At 36.2% G+C, this 25,787-nt stretch overlaps 1 protein-coding gene across 1 annotated transcript in view; it reads left to right on the top strand.

Annotated features, from left to right (window-relative positions):
- Positions 1-2,829: 2,829 nt before the first annotated feature.
- CCDC87 (coiled-coil domain containing 87) overlaps positions 2,830-25,787 on the top strand; it is a 30,199-nt gene continuing 7,241 nt past the window's right edge. The window contains exons 1-16 of the mRNA XM_072401090.1: positions 2,830-2,923; positions 3,823-4,007; positions 4,796-4,867; positions 6,815-6,957; positions 8,597-8,847; positions 10,124-10,355; positions 11,682-11,772; positions 12,350-12,441; positions 13,128-13,279; positions 13,702-13,843; positions 15,371-15,571; positions 18,489-18,605; positions 19,995-20,131; positions 22,899-23,013; positions 24,258-24,361; positions 25,494-25,609. Coding sequence (XP_072257191.1) covers positions 2,877-2,923; positions 3,823-4,007; positions 4,796-4,867; positions 6,815-6,957; positions 8,597-8,847; positions 10,124-10,355; positions 11,682-11,772; positions 12,350-12,441; positions 13,128-13,279; positions 13,702-13,843; positions 15,371-15,571; positions 18,489-18,605; positions 19,995-20,131; positions 22,899-23,013; positions 24,258-24,361; positions 25,494-25,609 — 2,197 coding nt within the window. The 5' untranslated portion in view covers positions 2,830-2,876. The remainder of the gene's footprint in view (positions 2,924-3,822; positions 4,008-4,795; positions 4,868-6,814; positions 6,958-8,596; positions 8,848-10,123; positions 10,356-11,681; positions 11,773-12,349; positions 12,442-13,127; positions 13,280-13,701; positions 13,844-15,370; positions 15,572-18,488; positions 18,606-19,994; positions 20,132-22,898; positions 23,014-24,257; positions 24,362-25,493; positions 25,610-25,787) is intronic.

Genomic DNA, 25,787 nt, shown 5'->3' with positions numbered 1-25,787 from the left:
CAGTATTTTGCTATCCAGCATCCCTGTGTAGGTTGGCAGGATTGTGAATATTGTTGCTACGTAAGCATGTCATACCACAGATCTCCCACAGTCCTGTTTTGAGTATAGATATGTCACTCATTTACAATGCATGTACAGAATCTGTTAAAAAAAAAAGTGCATTATTACCCATTGTAAGGTAAAACAAAGTGTCAAATCAGACATCGATAATGATTGATGATTTAGAACCCTATCAAATGAAGTCGCGCAGTGAGTGTTCACAAGCAAAGCGATCAGAGAATGCCTGCAGAAAACCCATTTTCTAATTTGGGCTTTATAAAGGCGAATCTTCCTAGATCTGGGCTTGGATATCAACAACTAACAAAGACTGTAGCTTAAGGTGGCAAATTTTTTAGTGGAAGTAGGCTTGTACTCATTTAATTGAAACAAATCTTACTACCATAATAGAATGCAAGCATAAAAGTAGGGTCATGTACCAAATGTTGTATGTTGATAACTTTACTTTTGCTACAAGGTGCTAGAAAGTAAGGAGCCAGAGGAAAACATGGCAAAGGGGATAGAGTGCTGGGGATATGTGAAACTGAAATCCTGCCCTTTCCAAGAACATTTCAATTTAGAGACCCTTGACATATTTTACGTTTTAAGAATGCTGGCTCTGATGTAGTCATGCATATGCATAGTGTGTTTATTGCATTTTATATTCTGAAAAGATGTATTTTAGTTATATGTTGTTGCTTGATCTCCTGGCATGTTCCACACAGTTTAGATTTGCATGTTTTTGGTTTTATTACATGCCGCATGCAACAAAGTTATGTGTTTTTAGTTATTAGTTGTATTATGGTAATAAATGTTTTATTTTCAATCATGATAAAAGACTTGAAAGAAATTATAGTTACATCACATTTACACAAACATATTTACTTGTTTTTCTGTTCTATTAATTATCACACAATATTAAAAACAACTACAGAGATCATTATGATCGCCTCTATACCATGCATGAAAAAACCTGTATATTGCTATACTATTCAATTTAACCCGTACAATGAAATTTATGTGCAACTAATAAGGACATTATTTTGGCCCCATCAATGCAGTTTCTAAATGCACTTACAAATCTTGTTCTTGTAATAAAAATGACTAGAGGAATGTTGTACAGTAAACCAGAGCAGCCAATTGTATTTCATCTTTTATTAGCTGGACCTGTTGGGAAGAATCCTTATTGATTGCTTTGGGTTTTTGTGTATCATTATTCTGTGGAAACAGAATGTAAGTAAATAAGCAATTTTGCTTTTCTGCATATTCAGTTCACATGAAAATGGTACATAATAAGGATATTCATAGTGGCTGATAGGTATTTTAAAACAACCTGCTGTAAAAATTGATATTTGAACCATCTTCAAACATGAAAATACTGTAATTTCACAATAGCTTGAATGATATAGATGATAAAATAATTCCTACTATGATGTAAAATTAAAATAACTTGGTTAAGCTTTTATACATGGGGACAGTGTAAAACCTGTGTTTTTTTTTTTTTTTCATTTATTAAGTATTATGTTGTTTTATTGTATATTTTACAAACGTTAATACTACAATAAAAAGTTACAAAATGATGTTTTTGTTTCAGTATCATAATATTATTATTATTATTATTTATTATTATGGATGTATTCTTTATTTACTTAACAGCCAAGCAAAAGCTGAAAACAGTTAAAAACATATCAGCCAATGACACTTTTTTCCAGGCGTTTGGCTAACCATCATGTCAATGCGCATGTGGGAAATGGGACAGGATTGGAAAAGTAGAATTGTTGAATATGGTTTAGAGAATTTCAGTACCAATGGAGAGCTGTGGTTATAATTCTGCATGGATAATGATTTATTAATTATATGGGGGATATGTTCCTTAACAGTCATAGAATTGAATATCAGCTATATAGTGCATCTCATATCAGATCAGTATAAAAAATCGTAAGACCACACTAATGGGATGTTTAGCGACTCCCTTATATCTATCAAATTGTTATAAACAAATCTGAACCTGTAAAATTGTATAATAAATGAAATCCTTTGAATGTAAAAGAAACCAGCCATTGTAAAAAGTATAAAAGATATATTATAATATAATCCCTTAGACTTAGATACCAGCTTCATAAATGAAAGGCTGATGACAGCTGACATAAAAGAAAGACAGACAGTACAGTCACTGATCACAATGATAATGACAACATGGAAAGCAAATAATTAAATAAACCTCTGTGGTCACTTTTAATTGGGTCAGTTCAAAATCCAAGCAGCCAATTAGAGTTTGCAATCTGCAAACAAATTAACCAGGACAGAAAACTTCGAGCCAGCAGGATTTTCCTGGAACCCATGATGGAGGGGGAGGGGCATAAAAAATAATTATTAATAATATTATTATTAATAATAAACAGTATTTATATAGCGCCAACATACTACGCTGTACATTAAATAGGGGTTGCAAATGACAGATACAGACAGTGACACAGGAGGATAGGACCCTGCCCCGAAGAGCTTACAATCTAGGAGTACTAGTAGTAAGAGCAAAGGACAGGTTCGCTTTACATGAGCTTTTATAGCTCTAAATGTGTGTGAGCAGCCAGAACCAGAAAGGTAAACTCTGGTACCTTGGGATCACGTGCTATGTGTACACAGCAGACTATAGAATTTCTTTGCGGCTATACTTTCCAGCACAGGACACAATGCTCAGTGACAGTAGCTTATAGACACGCCCACTCAGTGACAGAGCACCTGGACACGCCCACTCAGAGATAGAGCACATGGACACGCCCCCTCTTCTTCACACTGTTTATCCGTCGCCTAGCAACAGGTTATCCCGGCTTCGCCGTTGCATGCCGGTGCCCGGGCTCTCGATTGGCTGTGCTGGGAGCCCCGATCTGTAAGTATAGCGACCATCAGTATCATGACGAGCGCTATGCCCGGGCTCAGTATACACAATCAGTGCTGGAGCCGTGATATCCATTGTATTTGTTTATTATTAAACGGATAGTCCAGGCTGATATTGCAGTGTTATGCTCTGTTCACTCCAGCAGTGAGGTTACAATGCAATGTTCCTCATACCAGTGGTGGACACGCTACATGTGGGGTCAGCCCCATAGAGGATGAATGGGGGCGGCAGTGATCAGTACCACCATGTCACATGTACAAGCGCTGGTTCGTTATTTCTGTGCGTCGTGATGCGTCAACGTGTGTGGAACCAGCACCATAGATGAAGCCATGTGGGGTCTATTTATAAAGCAGTGAATGTGACTTTCATCCAACATTTACTAAAATAAAGTGACAATAAAATAAAACACTTTTCCGTCTGTTTCACAGAACAGAGAAATCCTCATATGAAGTGTCATCAGAAAATACCATTTCTGGTCATGCCACTCTTTGGGCCGGTACCTTAAGCATCAGCTGACCTTATTTCCGTGTTTGGCTTCACAGGGATTCATCATCAGACTAGACGTTTACCATCTTTGTGTGTTTGGTCTTTTTCTGCTTCCAAAGAATGATCTGGTAGAATAAGAATGCACCTGCTGCTATTAGATTATTAGTTCTGTAAGAAGGGAATGTGTTGTAGCTGTAGATTTGGATACAATGCCACCTACATTTCTAGGTAGGTTAAGTAGGATTTGGTTAGTGCCTGTAGCCCATTTCCACTAAGCAGCCTTACCAGAACATGGCATGCTTGGACATCAGTATAATGATAATAAATGGGTTTAGTAAATTTGTATTGATTACAATCTGGTATCAGGTACTGATTTAGATTTGGTCTGACTTTCTTTATTCTAGATTACTAGAAAACATGGTGAATGATACTGGAGATCTGACGTCTTTCCAAATGAACAGAAAACACACTTCATCATCCACAGAAGAAAAACTGGATGTTCAGAGATTACATCAGCTCTACAATGATATCCTGAAACCCCTCACTTTATTCCCCAATCAAACTCCACGCACCAGACATGAAAGAAAAGGTTTACTTTACTCCATATAACTAGATCATATTGTTCTGAATAAAATATCAGTATTATTTTAGCAGTAAGATATCTTTTATTTTTATCTTTTATTTTTATTCACAGCCTTAACCTCCCTGGCAGTATTCCTTAGTTTGGCTGGGGGGGGGAATTGAGGACTTACCTGGTCCTCCAGCAATGCTGGCCCAGCATATGTGTTCACTTGGTGATGCCCGGCCGCCACCTGCGTCCCCTAGCCTGGCATCCCGGCGTGTGAATGTTGGGGACGCGAGGCCAGGGGAAGCTGACATTTAAAAACACTAAAATAATCATACCACCAGCAAGGTTAATAGATAATTATTGGTCTCTACTACTGAGCCCTCCGTCTTAGATTTACCTTCATTACTACACACCTACAAGAGGTCCATCATCTGCCTGCACTGTGTTCTGCACCATTTTAATAGAATTGTATTATACCAGCCATCTTTAATGCTCCCCAGCTAGTGGGATGATGAATGCAAGTGTCTTAGGGGAGGCAGCAAGATGCAATCTACTATGGCAGTACCTTATCTTTGAGACTTCAAGACATATAAGTAAAATTCATCTCTGTCTACTTTATAGTTATTTTTTTTAACTTTTACTAAGTACAATTTGTAAGGAATGAATATATGATGTTGCATGAAATAAAAGAGCATTACCTGTGTATCTCGATATGGGGCATATAAAGAGGATCATTTCAGAACAGTACTACAACAAGGAAAAATGATGATGGGGACTAAAATAATGCTCTATATTTCTGTTTATTGCAGATGTTATTGAGCCACAGAAGCACAAAAGAGACAACACAATAAAGGAAAATGTCAAAGAAAGCAATTGCAAAGGTGCGGTATCTTATCATACACTCATACACTCAAGCTGCAAACACACTTCCAATAATTATCGTTGGAAATGAACGACCGATTGGCCGAAAATTGTTCACAAAAAAGGTGACCAACGACGCAGATGAATGAGGATTGTCGTTGGAAATGAACGACCGTCACAGCAGATCTGATTAACCGACGGTTGTGCGCTATCTATCTTGTGTACGGTCGTTAAGTGATCGTGGATGTTTCTGCAATACACTTTCTCCTTTACATGTCACTCCCTGCATCGTTCAAAAGATTGTATCTAGCGTGTGGACATGATTGGTAGATTATATTTGAACGATCGTATCGTTACAGCATGTACAGAATTGTGCACAATACGATTATTCAAATATAATTGTGCATAATCGCCGATCGTTCGTAATCGTTCGTTTTCTAACGATACTTATTGGAAGTGTGTACCTAGCTTAATTTTCAGGAAGATTAGATAAAGATTTGTTGAATATTTAAGCACAAATTACATTGCAACATTCTATACAATATACCATACTATGATCAAGATTATTTGAAAATGATACTTTGTATTTAAAAATGTTGTGTTTCTCATACTGTGGTTTAGCATTCTGTTTTCCGCAACTTTTTACATATGTGTACCATCTATAGAGCCTTTCATTGTCTGAGGTCCTAGTCAACCTTTAGTAGTGGCTGCTTCCTAAAAAGAAACAACTGTAAGATTTTGTTCACATTTAGTTTGCACCGGGATTGTTTGTAACTGATTTAAACTGACAGTTCAGTTAGGCTTTAAAACATCAACACACTCTCAGCATCCAATCAGAATACAGTTTTCTTTATTATATCCACTGGAACGCTTTTCCAGATAACAGAAATCTGCAGATCCGTCTGTTCATATAAGTATGGCTGTCACTTTTATTACTGATTGAAAGTTCATGAATGAACTTTACTGTTCCTCGCATATTTATAAACAGATAATTAGACCCGATTCGTGCCACTTTCCAAGGGCCTGATGGTCCCATAGGAAATCGTGATTTTCAATTTACAGAACTAGCATAAGTTTGCCACAATAAAAGTAAATGGGTCACACAACCTACTTCTAAATATCTACATAGGAAATAGTGATTGCCACAAGTACCTAAAAAAACGGAATGAACCATGAACCCTTCTACGAAATATAGTGATCAGTTATTTTATTCAAGTAAATGTAGGGTAAAAATGTTTCTGATTACCACTTTAGTGTAAATACAGTTAAGTATTTTTATAATATATAATTGCCAAGGAACAATACTTGTTCCCATTTTTACAACTATGTAGGTATTAAAGTGGTGATCAGGATTCCAGAAGTGGAAACCAAAAGCATTTGAGTGTTCTTTATCAATAGGTCTCATAGAAACTCACAAAAAGTTCTCTATGCCTGCCACACTGTATGCATTATATGCATTAGGAAACACAAGTCTAGTGAGCAGGGAAATTACATTCTAAAAGATATCTGCTGATAGTCAGATTAGAAATTCTCTGTACAAATTGTGATTGTCTTTCCCTCTCCTTAGAATATAATATGCTGTGTGTTACCCTCAGAAGTCATGATCAATCATCCCAGTCACATAAAACAGTCACAAAATATGTTGCTATATTATGTAATTGCCATTTTGATAAAGTGTTTTTGTTGATGTTTTACTTTCCTTTACTCTGAATTTGCCAAATGGTAATTCTGATTTGGCTAATATTCATAAAGTTTACACTTGGATTTTAATAAATGTTGGCATATGATGTTTTGTTTGAACTCACCACAAAAATGTTACCCTCAAGTAACAAAGTTTGCTAACTCAATTACAGAATAATTTTTTGTATTTTTACACAAAACTAATAAACACATTTAACTAAATACCTATAGCATATTTAAACATATGTAGAGCCTATTCTAGATTTTAATAATTTATGTTTTCCCAGATGAGGTGTATGCCAGTCCAGCCGCCCCATTCATGGAAGACATGCGCACAGTTTCGTCAGATGTTCTTTGTGATATGGTTAAAAGAAGATTACATAAAATAATGCCATTTACCTCTGGATCCACATATGTCCGAATAGCATTTGTATGTATTACTAAAACTGTGTTACTTCTTTTGTTTTATCATATAATGTCATTGTATAATCAAGTTCATGGATTACACAATCACATCTCCTATGGATTGAAGGCTAAAAGTCTAAATTAATATTTTGTTTTGTGCTCAGTGGTGGCTAAACCTTCCACTGGCACCTTTTATGTCTCAGATACCTTACTAACTGTATCTCCCAGCAGAAGTTTCTGGCTCTGATTCACTCATTTTGCAAAATTGTTGGGTGCTAACTATGAACTCACAATCTGGACCATGTTGGAGAATTGTTACTTCCAATGTGTTCAGTATCTGCATATTAGGCAGGGGTATCTTTGCTTTCCATACATGTCCCAGTTATTGTTTATTTAGATTTCTATGTTCTATAATAGGAAAGTGCTTACTGTACTATTCATTCTATTTATCTACATTCTATAAATGTAGGTTTATTCTGAAATTCACCCAAATAAAGTCCCATTGCCCCTAAACCTACAAATCCTGCCCACCACACATATTGACAGGCACTACGCTCTTTACATTCCTTGTGCCCAGTAAAGAGGTGCTGACAATTATTTTATATTCAGGCAGGTAAGCTGTCACACTGGGGATTTGTTGGTAAATCTAAGGATTTGTGTAGCAATCTATTTTATAAACATGCATTTGAATGTGCCACCACACAAAAGCACACATTTGGGTAAAAGGTCTGGGATCAACATGGTTTTATGAATGTCTGTAGAACCTGCTTGGTCCAAATAAACCTAAAGCAGGGCAAACAAAAAATCCTTTGATTTAAATGATCACTGAAAGATATTATATAGTATTGTTCGACTAATATATGTAATCAACCTAAGAAATATTCAGTTTTGATTTGTTTAGCGGCATGTGATGTATAACGTTTTTATTTAGTTACCCCTGGGCTGTCCTAAAAATCCAGATGCATCCATAGAAAAACATGTGATCACCTAATTTGGGCCAATCATCACTGTCATATTATTTCAGCAACTACAAATTTACACAGGGCTTTCATTTATTCCTGGCTGTAGTAAGTGAAAACGGAACGTCATGCAAACAGCTAAATACATATTTAAGGGATTTTTTTTACTTGCCAGAAGATTTATTTCTTCTCATAAAATCCTGAGATTTAGACAACCCTACCAGACAGCATAGCTGCCTATAGACATGACATTTTTGCTGTAGTAGAGTATAAGAACTTGGTCTTGTCCCTCCCCCAGGCTGTGATTGGAAGCTAAGGAAGAAGCAGTAGACTGATAAGTTTATCTCTCCATCAGTCTGATTGCCTATCCTATCAGCATGTTCCATAAACACATATACAGTGTTGCCCATCTGATTAGCCCACTGTTCAGTTTCTGAACTTTGTTGTATGGTGGTTTACAAGAGGCTGATACCAGGTCAAATTGAGATACTTACACCTGTTTCTTTTCCTGCACAGATAAAAAAGAGGTTTAATTTAAATATTGATTAGAAGATAATTTTTTAGCTGGAATAAAAAAAATCATTAGTATAACAAAAGCAATGTCAGTCTGCACTGCCCATTAGGTAAACTACAAAATATAGACAGAAATCAAATGTTCTGTATTCTTGTCATGGCCAATCTCCTTTTCATTTTGTCCTCGGACAGGAGGAGATTATTCTAAGTGAAGTGAAAGTTGCCTGTGACGGCATTCCAGATGTTCTATGCACAACTTTATTAAATTCAAGAGAAAAGAAGCGTCTGCATCGCCGTCTTCTTGGTCACATCTTGATTGTCTCGGAGCAGCTGTTCCAGCACTACTTACACAAAATGGATTGGAGTAAATCACATTCTCTGTTCTCAGAAGAAGCCAATCTCACACGTTGCAAAGCACAGCTGTCGATTGATTGCTCCAAATTGTAAGTCCCATCAAGAGGCTGTAAAATTGTCTTGTTTCATCTCATCTATCAGTGGAAGATCCTTCGGAGAGTTTGTAAATGTCTCAGTAAAACTGTCATTTTCATAAAGAAACTTCATTGCTTAGAAGTTTGAAGAACCTTATAAATGTAATTATATATATATAAAATCCCTGTTATTACTTCCTGGACAACCATTGGATTCAGTCTTTGATAAATCTGTCTGCCTTAAGGGGAAACTTCATTGAGATTAAAAGCTAACTATCATTAACAGTTCATATTTCCTACAGATTGGAAAACATACCTAGTCAGATAATGAATTATCTCTAGTCAAAACCTTTTTCATTTTAAATTTTGGATAAGGGGAAAGGTTAGACCCGTTTTCAAGTTTTTATTGCTGTCGGTGTCCCAAATGAGCACCACTCTGTTAGAAAATTAGGGGTTTTCACTGCAACAGGAGGTAAAGAGAGATCTTCCAATGTGGACACCTGTTTTAGGGAAACAGTTTACAGTTTACAGATCACATAGAATGATTACAGGTAGTCCTTGGGTTAAGGACACCCGACATACGGACACCTCCTAGATATGAACGGGGCTTACCTGCTCAGAGGCTTGTGAGCGAGGGGCCGATTTGCATGATTTGCAAAAGAAATCTTTTGATAAACACAACTGATGCTGTGGGTGATCTTAAAGGGCAACTAAACTCAAAAGTGCAAAAAAAAAAACAATTACCTTCAGTCCCTCAGGGCAGTATGATCGCACAAAAAGGAGCACCCAAGAGCCTCTTGGGATGCCTGATGTAGATTTTTATTTTGCTTTGTTTGTGATTAACTCACAGTGAGGATTTTACACAGTAACTGACACCACGCTGCCTAAAAATATGTTGAGACACACATCTGTCCTAATTGCATTTATTACAATAATGTACCTGTTCCCACTTACATACAAATTCAACTTAAGAACAAACCTACAGTCCCAATCTCATATGTAACCCGGGGACTACCTGTATTGGTCTAGATAGACCTAAACAACAATGGTATTAAAGAAAACCCTTCCAAACAAGAACTGGAAATTTATTTACTCTATATAGATAGTGCACTTCAAATTTTAAGACACAGAACCCCACCATTGCAAATCGATGAGGTCCTTACATTACCCATTAGGTCACTAATTATTGTTAGATATAGCAAAATCTAGATATGTCAGTTAAACATTTTGTAGTTGGACATTGTTCTGCATACATCTACACAAAATAGTAATGCTTTTTTTATTTTTGTAGCTTTAATGTTTTTTCAGCCCAGCATTACCTAATTGCTGAGATAAAGGATTTTAAAGGCAATGAACCCGATGAGGTGAACATGGAGTTTCCTGCCCAGTTTTATCAGCTCACAGACAAAAACACAGCCCTATATAAAAAGCCTAAACGAACCTTTACCATGGGATATTTTATACGATTGGGCAAACCAGACATTGCTGTTCATAAAGTCCAAAAAGAAACAGATCTGATGCAAGTAAGTAAGATAAATAATGTTAAATCTATTATTAATAAATCATAAGGTATTCAATTGTAAAATGAGAACAGGAGTTATGGGAGTTGTGTTGCTTATTACAACCAGTTGGATGCTTCTTTTAGTTTTCTTGCAATTAGAAAAATAACAGCTTCAGATGTTATCCTTTACATTTCATCTGTTACTGCCATTTTCTTGCAGTCATAAAAAAAATATTAGATTAAATAATACTGTATTACTGTATGGTATTCTGATATTCTTGTGTTACAGGTTTAAAAAAATCTAACTCATGTTTAAGGAACCATAAGCTTTTTAATAAAGAAATTTAAAAAGAAATGTTTAAGTACAAAGTGAGGTAACACTGAAGTGAAGTAAACTCAAAAACCCAAAACAAAAAAAAAAAAAAATACACTTACCTTCAATCCCACGGAGCAGTCGATCCGTCTGGAGGGTTCTTCTATTGGGTCTTTAGGCCGGCGCGCCCATCTTCTCTCTGTTCATCCAGGTTCTTCTTCTTACATCACCCGACGCAGGCGCAAGATCGGTTGACATAGATGGGAAAAAAACACAAACAAACAGAATTTTTACCTTACATAAAAGGGTTGTCTACCCTTTTATGTAAAGTGAAAATTTTGATATAAGGTATGCTTTAAACAAAGTCCGTAAAAGATGAAATTTGTTTGGTCACCACCACCCTGATCCTTAAGGGCTGCAACACATCTTTGTTTGTTGCATTGCAGTCCTTTCTTTCTGAGTGGACAGCAGCGTACCAAGGCTACATACACATGATAGATTTATGTCGCTGGAAAGGATCTTTCACGACTAGAAGAGGAATGAACGAGTACTGTACATACAGCACCATTCTGCTCTATGAAGAGGGGAGGGGGGAGAACAAGTGAACAGCACCCCGCTGCGCTCTCTCCCCTTCACTTCTATTACTAATGTTCCTTGTTTATGAATCCGCCAGGATGGATCATTAAACGACGTCGGACGGCCTTGTACACGTCACATTCTTGTCCGATACTAGCCCTGAAACAATAATTGAATGAGAATCATCTGACGTGTGTATGCAGCCTAGTTCATTGCATGTCTCACACTCGTGTTGCTTTGCACCACAATTCTCAATACTGAACTATCATGAGTTGTTGACTCATGACACTACGCAAGTTTTTCTGCAAGCTTTAATGCAACACACAAGACCGGGATATTGTGCATGGGACTTTTTTTATTTATTATTGAATTAGCCTGAAAACATAATCAGTAATACATTTTTTTGCCTGCATGCATTGCATATAAAAAAAACTGTACTGTTCTCTATGCCTTTTTTAGATTAAAAATATACAGGGACTGGATTTAACGAAAGTACATAAGTTGTTTCCCAGACATGAAGACTACAGCACATTCACAAAAAATGTTAAATGTAAGTATTTATTTTATTTAAATGGTTTCTAATAGTAGAGTTATGCCTTAATAGGCTGAGACTTTGTCAGGAAGACATATGAAGCAAAGACTGAAGACAAATTTACCTGTTGATGGTATGTTCATGTCTACCTGATCGTGTTGAAAAAGATGTTAATGAGCCATGGTCATAGGTAAAGAAACAAGTAATATTGTAGCTTTTTCAATATGGTGATCAGCTTAACAAAACAGTGTTGCCTTTCACTGCCTTTTCATAAATATCTCAGACCAGCTGTTCCAAATGTCAGAAATAGATATTCTGCTACACTGAGCCCCAGCTCATTCTATTGTTTTTTTTTTTTTTGGGGTGAGGTGGATTAAGGACAAATAAAGTTGAAAGCTGCTAGCAAATAAAAAAGCCTTTGGTTTGAACAGATCTATTTACAAAGGTTTTACCACATTCCATCTTTATATCTTTATCTGTTTTGCCATCACCTTTAGACGGACTAGTTTTGCGGGTAGTTGAGGTTGTCCTATTTTGTATAAGATACTGTTTTTATCTACCATGTTACAAAGTATGACTGACTGTTTCCTAACAGGTGAAGCCGTGACAACTCCATGTTCATTCAAACATGAGGAAGAGCAGGACACAGAAGACGAAAATGGTTATGCCAAGTTCACTTTATTTAAGGTTGTTTTTCTGCTAATAAGTTTTTCTACTACATAGTATACAACAATTGTAGGACCTGGGTCACCTGGCAGAGGAAGTCTTCCCAGAACCATCTTTCTTTGCAGCTCTGAGATGTTATGGACATGATGGTCCTAGAAGACTGTAAAATATTATAGAAGACTCTAAAACTGTGAATTGTTTGGTGCACATTGAAGGAAGCTTGTCCTAGCTGTTATTTTTTCAGGAGCAGTCATTTTGTTCAAGAACTTTTTTTTGGAATTTTACAATCCTGTACATTTTTATCATATATATATATATATATATATATATATATATATATATATAAATAGATATTTAAGTAGAACCTTGATCGTTAAGTGAACAGCCACCATTTACTATGACCACCAATTACTTAGGCACATTTTGTATTATGCATTTCTTTGGAAATTGTCCCTACAATAAAAAGGGCTAGTTGCTTGTGCTTTCCCCCCAAGCTAAAAGTTTCCAGTTATAGTCTGATTCCATAAGTATTTTAACCAGTCATCACGCACACAGAAAATGTATTTTCTAGTGCAGTTAACAAGGAGAGGGATTTCGTAAGAACCTGGAGGCATGTTCATTATGAAAAGCCCCCATAATATATGGAATACATTTTACAGTATCTATTGAAATGAGCTACGAGTAACACCTTTATTGTTTCATTGTAGAAAAGTGTTTCTTGCCCAAATCTGGGGATCGGTGATCTGCTGGCTGATGAACTGAGAATAACATTTAAACCTTTTTCTTCTGAGTGCCCAGAAATTTTTAATATATTACAGAGAGAAGCAGAAGGAAATCCTGTATCAGATGATCTACGAAGGTATTTAACCTCTTTTTTTATTTATTGTTTATTCCATATTTCATAATTCAGGGTCTCCTGCTTTTTGTCCAAGTAGAGCCCAGAACCTAATGGATTCTACCTTGGCATGCCCTTCTTTCTTTAGAGCCAGCCTGTGTGGCCCTGTCTGTGGCTCAATTGAAAGTGTTTTACCCTCAATTTGTATAGATTTTTGCTTATTTCCTTTTGTGTGTCCATGAACTTCAAACAGTGGTTTAAACACATCTGAATAACTTAAAGGATGTTGCCTAGCTGTCATGCTGATCCAATCAATGGCTTTGATACTTTTTGACCGACTCAAGTATGTAGTTAAGAGTATGCAGAGAATGTCATATTATGTTGCAAAGTGAGTTTCATCAAAATTTTGTTTTTTGAGTTTTTAAATAGTTACTGTTATCTTTTAGGTTAAATCAAGACTCCGAATTGCAAAGCTCTGAATGCATAGGGAAACAGTATTCTGATGAGGAGATTCCTCCTTTATTAAGTGCTATAGGTCCTGGATACCGAAATGGATCCAAACGTCAGAAAATGGAAGCTATGTTACAGGTAGGTTTCAGTTAGGTGCCCTCATATATTATTTCTCAGTGGTTGAAGACACAAAGAAAATCAGTATTTTAGAAGAACATATCTCTACCATTACAGAAATGCTCTAACAATGGTCACTTAGATCCACACAACATAATCATATATATATATACAATATGGAGATTTATTAGTTTTTATTATTAATATTATTATTAAACAGGATTTATATAGGGCCAACATATTACGCAGCGCTGTACATTAAATAGGGATTGCAAATGACAGACTAATACAGACAGTGATACAGGAGGAGAGAACCCTGCCCCGAAGGGCTTACAGTTTAGTAGGTGGGGGAATTTCACACACAATAGGATGGGAGATATGTAGTGGTGGGAAGTAGTGGTGGTTTCAAAAAACAGAAGAAGACGGGTAGGCAAGTTTGAAAAAATGGGTTTTGAGCGCTCTTTTAAATGAGCAGAAAGTAGGAGCAAGCCAAATAGGACGAGGAAGACGATTCCAGAGAGTCGGGGCAGCTCTAGAGAAGTCTTGTATCCGTGCATGTGATGAGGTTATGAGTAAGGAAGTCATTAGTAGGTCATTACAGAATATCAACTTCTTAAAAACCCAGTTGGACAATCAGTTGAAACATTTCAGGTCCATCCAAAGGTATTCTTTTTCCTAGAAACCAGGCACAGCCTTAGCAGAAAAGTATATCCTATGCTATCTTTTTATTCAGAAGAGCTCTTTCAGTAACCTCAGAAGGTTACATTCTGTAAACATAAGCAGAGGTCTCTCTGCAGGGGTTTGACACTCTTCTTGCTAAGTCAGAGCTAGTGTCAGCTGCTGATTGCAGAGCTGTTACCAAGGATAGTTTCGAGACAATACAGGGATATCACTACTTCCACAAAAAAACCAAGGATCCCATTTTGCATGTACTGTCAGGAAACAGACTTTTGTACTCTACTTTATAAAAAGAAGGACCTGTATGACTTATTCACATCTTTTGTTTTTAAGCACCAGCAAATTATTTAGCAGATTTGAATTAAAGGTTTAGTTGGACCTAAATGTTTTAGAAAACAGCTTCAGAAATGGGAGATTAGTTGAGTGGGAGGTAACAGACTGAAAAGCAAAATAAATTGATGGTGGAATAATATACTTAGGTTTTTACTCTTTCACTATGTACCTTAATAGCTGGTGAGTGACTCATCAAAATTCCACTGCTTTATAAGAACCTAAAAGAATAAAGAATTTATTCTTCATTGAAAGGCTGACATGGTCACTGAATCAGCAGATCAAATGTTTAACAAATCTGATTCAGGGAAACTTTCCCTTGTATTGTAAAAAGTCAGTAAAACAAACAGGAACAATTTGTGCGTTTGCAGGGGTGAGCAGGTATTTAGCCTTTTGAGTCTGTTGGAGAAATCATTGCATACAACTTTATATATATATGTTTAGATATTATACCAAGAAAAATGAATACACCCTGATGAAAATATTTACATCAAGCAGATCTCTACATGTCCAGCATAACATTAAGCTTTTGTTCTCCAGAGTTTAAATCGGAAATCAGAACAGCTTAAAGAAGAACAGAAGACACAGACAAGTTTCCACCCACAGGCCTTTACGATTGATATCCAGATCCCCAACAGACCATTAGTAAGGAGAGCTGATATCCAGGCCTCTGACAGAGTATTTACACACTTAACTGAAATTCACAAATACCCACCAATCTACAATGACTTTGCATCAGAGGTAAGTTCAGTTCTTTCACATATAGTGTATGTACAGGAGAATTGCAAGGAAAACATCTTTTTTTCGAACAAGACCCCATAAAAAGGAGAATTGTCAAGTTTTCTTGCAAGTAGTTACAAAGGCATCCTTTTCACCTATTTCTCCACGTGATCTGTGCCCAACCATTTCACACATATCCAAGTCTTGTGTGATCTCTAAATACTTTCAAATTTAGCATCTGCAACATGAAGCTGTTCAAGCTCTTAACTAAAAATTTGATTTACCCCAAGAAGGTTGGGAAAAACTGGAGATGTAACTGTAGCACTTGGCCCACAGATTTGTTTTACTTGCAAATGCAATGCTGCCTCAAATGTTAGTATTTAGAGAATGATTGAACTTACAAATGGAAGATGTATTATTCATTACACACAAGGTTGTTCAAAATAAGTTTGTATGTCTACTATAAAAAAAATTCAAGAGTATACAAAATCTTGTAAGTTCTATGGGCCGAATTTATTAAAGAGGATACACTTTCATCAGTGAAGCCGGGTGGTCCAGCAAACCTGGAATGGATTTCTTCAAAGCCGTTTGCTATTTGTTAGCAAATGTTTTGAATCCTGGACCAGCTCCATTCCAGGTTTGCTGGGTCACCCAGCTTCACTGATGAAAGTGTATCCTCTCCAGCCTTGGAGAGCTTTAGTAAATCAGGCCCTAAATCTATACTATACATGCAAATAAAGTTATTTGGTGTACTTTTAGTCTGAATTGCTTTATTTTAACAAATAAATGTGCACTTTTAATCAGACCTAAAACCTAATTACATAATATCTTATTCATACTTCCACACTGCCCTAACTTGTTATATGCTATGATACATTTACAGGTACTATTCTGCTACCACTGCTCTGGGGTTGGAATGGCTACAACAACCATTTTAATACTGTGACTAAGGCTGGGAGTTATGAGACAGCTGCCAGTGGTTCTGTCAAGTGTCCTTTTGGTAGCTTTCTTCTAGCAGTGGAGCCATGGTAGAGGAGTGCCAAAAACTTTATTCTTTTAACTTCATGTTGCATATTAGGGCTGGATGGCGAGTTTAAATAGGATGACTTGCAGTGTGAGCTTGGGTTTCTTATTTAGGTAAAAATCAAATAGATGAATGGGGGCCATCAGCACAAGCCTTAAAACGTGTGGTATGGTGTGCAAAATATTGATCACACCATGCACCCACAAAAATGTGGGCTCACTCCTTTTGCAACAGCTACTGAGATGAACATCTCTTCTTTGTCTATGATGCCACACCACCCTGGAGGATTTTTAAAGCTGTTTGTCAGCATGCTTCCTGCGTGGTGAAAGTCTTTCATAAAGGAGAGAATATGAGTGGAACAACAAATGAAGGCACGTCTAGAAGTACTTACTTTATTTGTCAAAAAGCAGAATTCAGATGATGATAAAGTAAAAGGTTGGGAAACATGACTTCAGCTTTGTAAATGCTACACCAGAAATACCATAATTTACCTGCAGATGGCAGTCATTTATCATTGAAAAGTCCTGTAAACCTGACATCATTTAAAAACAGTACATCCTGAATAATACAACAAATGGCATTACCAATGATATCTATAATCACTACTTTGGGTTAGGCAATGCAGAAATCAGTCTCATAGATTTAAGGTCCAGCATATGCCTTTTTGTAATAAAAGTATGATTTAAAAAATACAGTTACTGTCAGTAAAAGTCATAGTTTTGGTTTGGTCAATACAAGCGCATTGCGATCTTCACTTTAGTGAAATAGCCTGGGGGTAATGTACTACTCCTGTCTCCAGAGGACAGCAGAAACAGCCAGGCTAGAGATGGTGTGTATGTCTGGGTGGCTAAATGTAGTTTAGCAGATTTTATGTTTGTACCAGTAATGCCAACCTGGTTAATAAAACAACAGTCATACTAGGTCCCAAGTTTTTATCTATTAATATTAATACACAGTATTTATATAGCGCCATCATATTACACAGCGCTGTACAAAGTCCATAGTCATGTCACTAACTGTCCCTAAAAGGGGCTCACAATCTAATGTCCCTACCATAGTCATATGTCATTAATGTAGTCTAAGGTCAATTTTGGGGGAAGCCAATTAACCTAACTGCATGTTTTTGGGATGTGGGAGGAAACCAGAGTACCCGGAGGAAACCTACGCAAACACGGGGAGAACCTTTAAACTCCATGCAGATAGTGTCTGAGATTCGAACCTGGGACCTAATGCTGCAAAGGCCAGAGTGCTAACCCCCAAGCCACCATGCTGCCCGTATAATTTATCAATATATTAATATATCAACAATAATATAGTTTCATAGCAGTTAAAAACTTTGCAGGAGAACATTGGTTATGTGTTTGATTTTCCTCTACAAAAGGTATATTATTTATATCCTATAAACCTTTTTTTAAATAGCCTGTGTATTCAAAATTAAAGTATACGTACCTAGTGATCCTATTTATTCATTTGTCACCCACTGTATTTATATATGTTGGCAATAAAATTAATTTGTGTTACCAAACCCTGGATGAATGCCTCAGACAAAACACAATACTGAATAATAAATATGTTTGTGACCTGTTCCTGCTTTTTATGTTTTAAGTACTGTGCATAGCATTTACGGTACATATTAAATCCAGGTAATGCTATAATTGTAGTAATGTACTTCAACTTGTAAGGGTATAGGTATCAATTAGAGTAATGTGGAGATAAACAGAGAGCACAAAGCACTTTATTGGTCTCCAGCCCAGGCAATGATAGGTAGATTTCTTGACATGCACAGAACATCATATGAAAGGAGGATGGTTAAGGGACTGATTATTTCTGAATGTATTGCTAACTCAGTCACATCACATCAAATCACATCAAATACAACCTAGCTTTGGACAACTGCGTCCATTTTTGTTCCAGATTGAATCTGCTACTGTAAAGAAGCTAGATAGAAACTTGTATGTTGGGCAGGAGCTAGAAGAAGTATATACAGAACTTGTTAAGAACCTTTCCACAAATCATTTGAGATTTGATCAGGTATGTTGTCTTTTTTTATTTTATGTGTTGTAAAGTATCATATACACATATATATCATATACACTTGAATATCCAAATGTAAACGGAGATACCTACTTTTACCTAAAAAAAAAAATAACAAGAAAAATACTATGAGCCTGATAGGCCAAGGCTTGAGAGAATACACTTTTATCAGTGAAGCTGGGTGATCCAGCAAGCCTAGAAAGAATTTCTTTAAAGTATTTTGCTATTTGCCAGCAAATGTTTTCAAGTCTGGGCCAGATCCATTTCAGGTTTGGTGGATCACCCAGCTTCACTGATGAATGTGTCCTCTCCTGCCTTGAAGAGTTTTATTAAATCAGGCCCACAGACTCAAGTGTAAACCTAGAGCACACAAATCACTGCTAAGATTCAAAACAGTAATCAATAGAAATGCCAATATGTCAATTTAATTTTTAAACATTTAATAATTAGAAGAAAAAAACAAAAATCACATGGGCTCAGCTTGTATATCTTTTTTCCCCATTTTCACATGGTAAAGTATTTTTCTACTTTGTTATGATGGGTCATTTTCTTCTAAATGATATTTGTGTAATATTGTTGGCCAGCAGTAGACAGAGCTGTGTCATCATGTAAAATGTTACAGACTGCTTGTGTGACAGATCTGATCAAAGCAGACAAATGCAGCTCCAACACCTGCCATTATCACCCAAATATAAATCCAAATTCTTTTTCTAATGGCATTTTTAGGACCAAATATCTCATATACTCAAAGATATATACCGGTAGTATACTTACCTGTATTAGCTACTTTATTTCTGTCCTTAAACCATCCCAGGGCAAAACAATCTCAAACAACAAATGGGTTTAGGCCTCACAGTTAGGATATTCTACATTATCTTTAAAAATGCCAAGCATCCCACAGAAGCATTTATCAGAAACATTTTTATATCATTATTAAATTCAGTAAGTGTCTTTATTTTTAATCATCCATGTATAGAAACCAAGCAATGCTGAAATTACTTAAAGTGCAGTTTTCTGCTACCAATTTGGTAAATGAAAATATAACTCAAGAATGGTAACACACTGATTATGTTACTGAATATGTGCAGTCTTATCTCCTGCTTTTCTGTTGCACTGACCCCTTCCCACTTCCTGAACCATTTTCTGAAATGTAACGTCAGGTGATCAGTCCTAGTACTGTAAAAAAAAGTTACAGACCTATGGAGGCAATAATCTTGGTATTAGTATCTCTATTCTTTTGCTGCCTTGCCTTGAGGGTGAATGGAGCAGCAGAAGTTTATAAGGAGGTATGAGCTGCTGAAAGAGCTGGCTTTAATGTATACTCTAGGCAATGAACAATATATAATATAATGTATAATATATTCCTTCCTTTTTTTTATTTTCAAGGATTTAGAATTTGAACCCTTTGCAACAAAACTGGATTTCTCTGTGTGTACAGCTTCATCAACGTTAACCAAAAAAACTAACCAGCGAGTGATCAACAAGGAGCTAGATTCCTTGGCTGCCATTGATGAATATGAAAGGTAATGATCAGAGAATTATAGTTTTATACTTGGTGACATAGTGTTTTGCTATTATCTAGGGGCTATTATTTGGGGCCATACTTATGGTAAAGGTACTGATATTCCTTATAGAGATTTGGTGAATTGTGCCTATGCAAGAGAGAAAGTTTGCTACCTAATAACTTTTCCTGATAATAGGCCTACATAGTAGCTAGTAGCACCCTACTTCCTAGCACTGTTGTCTTATATCTCATATTTACTCTGACCATGACTAGTTACCAGCTCTGATTATCTGTAACACCTATTGGGAGTGTTTGTCATTCTTGTTCTTGGATCATCTACAGTTTACAGAGAACAGCTGAATAGGTGTTTTGTTTCGATTCACAGTGATTGTGGGGTAAAATGAGGCCAGGACTAATCCCAGATGATCTGGACTCTGGTATTTCAAGAAAAATGATTCACTGATTCAATGATAAATATAGATTACTGTAAAGATATCCCATAATTCAAATTCTGTTTTAGAAGGTCTTGGCTTTTACCCTCAAGTTGCTGATATAAAAAGAACCTGTCAAAATATATAGGACACTCCAGGGCTGAATTTTTTAGGGGTGCAAGCTCCTGGGCTGTTATCCACATTTTTTCTTTTACAGCAGTAAGTCAAAGGACTGAATTTAGCATTGTTAAGTTGTGAGAGAAACGGCCACAAATATCTGTATGCTTCTGAATTGCTTTCACTTCTTAATATACTGTAGATTTACAAAAAAAGTCTAGTTTAATAAACCCAATTCATTTTTTACACATGCCACAATGGAACTGACTGCCTATAATTTGCACATTGTGCAAAATTCTGCAAGGAGCAATGAACCAATTACAGAAAATTAGAATTGCGGCCAATCAAAGAAATTGTATATTTTAGGACATAGCAAAAAATCTTTGCTGGTTAAATATTGAAAATGTGATTTGTAATCAGCCACACAAATAGTAACTGGCACGTATGATTTCAAGGTCTAATCTATCAGTGAACATAGATGCAGTTTCTTACCATGCAGTGTACATACATGTAGTTTATTAATCACTACTCTCTGGACAGCATCCAGAGGGTAGTGATTAATGATTTATACTCTGAATGGTCTAAGGGTATTAGTGGTGTACCCCAGGGTTCAGTGTTGGGACCTTTACTTTTTAACAAGTTTATAAATGATATAGAGTTTTGGAATAAAAGTACAATTTCTGTGTTAGCAGATGACATCAAACTATGTAATGGAATTAAGTCCATACAGGATGTCTATAATCTACAAGCAGACCTGGATGATTGTTTGATTGGGCAGCCAAGTGGCAAATGACATTTAATATTGATAAATGTAAATTTTTGCACCTGGGAGCTAACAACATGCATGATTCATACTGTCTAGGGGGAAAAAGGGGTAAAAATTGAAAAGGATCTGGGGGTTCTGGAAGAATTTAGACTTAACCTTCATGGTGGTGTGAATACTAAGTATTTAAGTATACTGTGTTATATTTAATACTAAGTATTAAATATAAAAGCGGTACATTTAAAAATACTTAGTATTTTAAATTTCCTGCCTGGTCCCGCCTCCCAGCCGCATGGTCCCACCCCATGCTCGCGAGCAGATGCCCGGCCGGCATCTGCTTCCCCTGGCCTTGTGTCCCCAAGGTTCACATGCTGGGGATGCAAATGCCAGCCAGGCATTGCCAGGTCACACAAATGCCCAGCCAGCATCACCAGGGGAAGAAGATGCCAGGCACCGCTGGTGGACGCCGCAGGCACTGCTTACTAGGAAAGTTTTTAAACTTCCTGGCAATTCCACCCCAAGTGTGGCTCAGGTTTACCATTTTTGGTATGATTTTGGTATAATTCACCCTGAGCCACACTTGGGATTACTGCTAGGGAGGTTAATATTAGCATGCAATGCCAAGCTGTGATATCTAAATCTAGCAAAGTACTTTGTTGTATTTAAAGAGGAATAGACTGCAGAGATGGAGACATTGTGGATTTGGGGAGAGTGCAGAGAAGGGCAACTAAACTAATAAAAGGAATAAAGGAGCTCAGCCATGAGGAGAGATTAGCTGAACTGAATCTATTCTCCCTTGAGAAGAGACGTTTAAGGGGGGATATGATCACCCAGTATAAATATATAAATGGTCCATAAAGAAAAGTCTGTTCCCAATTATTCACTTTGAGATCATTACAAAGAACAAGAAGCTCCGGATAAGGAAGGGATTCTTCACTGTAAGGTCTGTGAAAATGCGGAATCAGCTCCCTCAGAAAGTAGTTTCAGCAACTACTACTAGATTGCTTTAGAAAAAAAACTGGATGTTTTTCTAGAAGCACAGAATATAACTGGGTATTAAGGCTTTAAAGTAAAGTTAACAGACTGTTGATCCAGGGAACATCCGACTGCCTCATGGAATCAGGAAGAAATTTTTCCCCTGTTGGAGCAGATTGTACTGGGGCTTTCTTTTGCCTTCCTCTGGATCAACTATGTCCATGGGGGTTTTATATCTGGGATGTTTATTTTGCTAGTGGTTGAACTTGATGTCTTTTTTCAACCTGATTTACCCATGTACAGTAACTATGTAATTACATGCGTAGAATAAGATAGATCCAGCAGGCACATGTAATTCAAAGTAATTCAAAAAGATTGATATTGATGTTTGTAACTTTAAAATAATCTAGATTATCTAAATATTTTATATGATCAAACCTATTTAGTACTGCTGTTTTATTATGTTACCTCTTTTTTTATGCTTTGTGATTGATATCAAGTGTCATCCAACAAATGCCTACTGGGAAAGAAGCTGCTAGAATTCACAATTCCTGGCTTGTTTGGTGGAAGTCTGTTGTCAATACTGATGACTACATGAAATATGTATCAACACAGGTACAGTGTTAACCTATTTATTTATTTTTTTACTTTCTTTTGTAAGATAATTTTCAGGTCAGTCTACAAGCCAGATATATAGAATAAAGATAGTTGAAGCAGATTAACATTAAAAACTCTTTGGTATATGTACTTGTGCTTGGGATTAGTGTGATTCTGCTTTAGGAAATGAATTATATATTGCAGGATAGCAGTGGGCTATTGTGATTGAATCATTTAGAAACATAAATGCCTCATAAAAAGAATGAACACATTCCAAAAATTGGTTACTGCTAGCCATGGCATTTGCAGTATTGCAGGATCATGGCCTTGGAAGTTCCAAGATATGTCTTTGCCCACATATGCCTAGCTATAAACTCATAATTATTACTCAGTCACACTCTAGTGTAAAGCTGATGTTTGAATCATAAGGAAATACATGCTGGCATCATACATACAATTCAGGCTTTAGGAACAGTTTATTTCAGAATTTTAAATCCAGTTATGTTGTCAAATGCAGGGATTTATGGTGTGATTTAATGTTTTAATCTGTGCTAACAGATAATATTCAATGTTCTGTTACTTCATTCATTTTGTCATTCCAATTCCATAATACAGTTTAATAAAAAGCTGAAGAAATGATTTTCAAAGTTAAAATTAAAAAACAAAATAAAACATTGTTAGTTTGAATTTTTGAAAGCCCAGTTCCACCTTTTTTTTGCTGACTGTATACTCATTGGATACAGTTTTTATTCCTGTGCCACCAAGACACCAAGAGATTCTCAAGGACAGATAGACAGACTGCAGTACATACCTCACAGAGCTTCTCATCTTTCCTACCTTTATTACTATAGTACTGGTTGTGTCCAAATAGGCAAGCATAGGACAAAGGAACATTCAGCTAAATGTAGTTTCCTTATAGTTGGTCCTTTCCTTATTTTGGCATTGTGAAGATACTTTAGGAAGGGGAACAGTAAGCAGTGTTTTATTGGAATATAAACAAATATCCCTCCAGATCTCCGAAGAGTACCAATGCTTTCGATCTCACACTGCAGATACATAGCTGTGAAGCTGTAGACACAGGAGTGCCTGGAATTAGCACTCAAATATCAGAAACACAACTCCAAATTTTTTAGGAGGAATTCAAAATAAATGTTGCTGTTTAGGCAAAATTACAATTTTAACGATTCCATAGAACATAGCAATCTCTGTACTTAAAGTACTAAAAAGTACATGACTTCTTACAATCGTGATCCTTTCTTTAGGACCTGGATTACCTAAAGGTGATTTACCATTTATACAACAGTGATTCTGAAGATGAAGAGGAGGCACGTGTCGCTTTAATGAGGAAGCAGGAAGAAAAAAAAAGGTTTCATCATTATATACTGTATATTGTTTTACTCTTTTTTTAATGCATATATATATATATATATATATATATATATATGCAAACCAGAAGCATATTAATCTAGAATGAGATGTTCTTGAACAATAAATGGAATTATTAAATAATGTGGAAAAGTAAGACTATTACTACTTTTTTAAGCATTAAATTAAAGAATAGACATTCTTCAGTGGGTCAAGATGGTCAGGCATAGAATCATTATGTCAGATTTATTAAAAAAAAGGTATAAACAGAATTAAAGTTATATACCTGTAGGCAACAAAAGCCTAGATACAATAAAATGAAAGAGAGAATTCCCATAATTATGGATCATAATTACGGGTTTTAATATTTTTTACATTTTATTTAACGCAATACATTTTATGAATGCATTGCAATGATTGCTTATTGGACTGGTTTATAGACTGGAATTCAATTTTTGGTTTTATTATAAAGTAAAATAAATATTTATAAAATTGAAATCATTTATTTATTAGCTGGTGATATTCTGCAGCATTTTGGGCAGTTAGGGGGTGATGCTGCTGAAGCCAGCAATGGGGCGACAAATACAGAGCAGGTGAGCGTTCTGTCTACATGCTCTTGCAGTCCTGTTGCTATTGAAGAATTTACTGAAAGAACAAGGTTTGGATAATATATGACACTAGACCTAACTAGGTCATTAGCGCTTATTCTAAACTGATTTTAAGTAAAGTGCTGATTATTGACTACTAGGATTCAGATTTTTAATGCCGAGCCTTCAAAGGTAGATTGATTTATCCTGCTGTATTAATATTATTTTATAGCACTGCGTCTTTACTAATCAGATGGGAACACTTTATCAGCAGCAGCTTAAAGGTTTTTATTTTTTTTCTTAATACATCCACAGGGTTGTGATTGTACAGAACATTTGTACTTTCTGTTAATTAAAAACCCCTGTGGAACAAGGAAAAGCTTTTACATTGTAGAGTCCTTATTGTTTTCTGTTGTGCATTTCCCTTGCCAAATTAATTTGCCAGATTCAATGGGGGGTTCATAACAAGCTGACTTTATTTTATTCATAGTAAAATGACTGTGTGCTTAGTGTTAATAATGATCATTTTAAAATATTTTTGCATAGGCAACGGGAGAGAAAGATTGCAAATCTCAGAGCAGAGAAGCAAAGTTACAGCCCTGGCATGTGGAATGTCAACAGTGTCATGCTTGGTGGTCTCGGATCAGACCCACCTGTAGAGGGTAACCTTATCTGCCAGATGTTTTACTATGAGCTACACCATTTGTACTAAACAAGAAGTAACTGGGTGTCACAAAGGCTTTATATATTTGGGACAATGTCCTGATTGGGTGGAACAGGTTGTATTTTGATATGTACCCAGTGTAAATACCAAAATCTGCCTGATGTTAGCTTCCTGTA

This window comes from Pyxicephalus adspersus, chromosome 2, assembly GCF_032062135.1.
Source record: "Pyxicephalus adspersus chromosome 2, UCB_Pads_2.0, whole genome shotgun sequence".
Lineage (NCBI taxonomy): Eukaryota > Metazoa > Chordata > Amphibia > Anura > Pyxicephalidae > Pyxicephalus > Pyxicephalus adspersus.
Note: the sequence above shows the minus strand (reverse complement) of the source record. Positions and strands in the feature narration are given on the sequence as shown.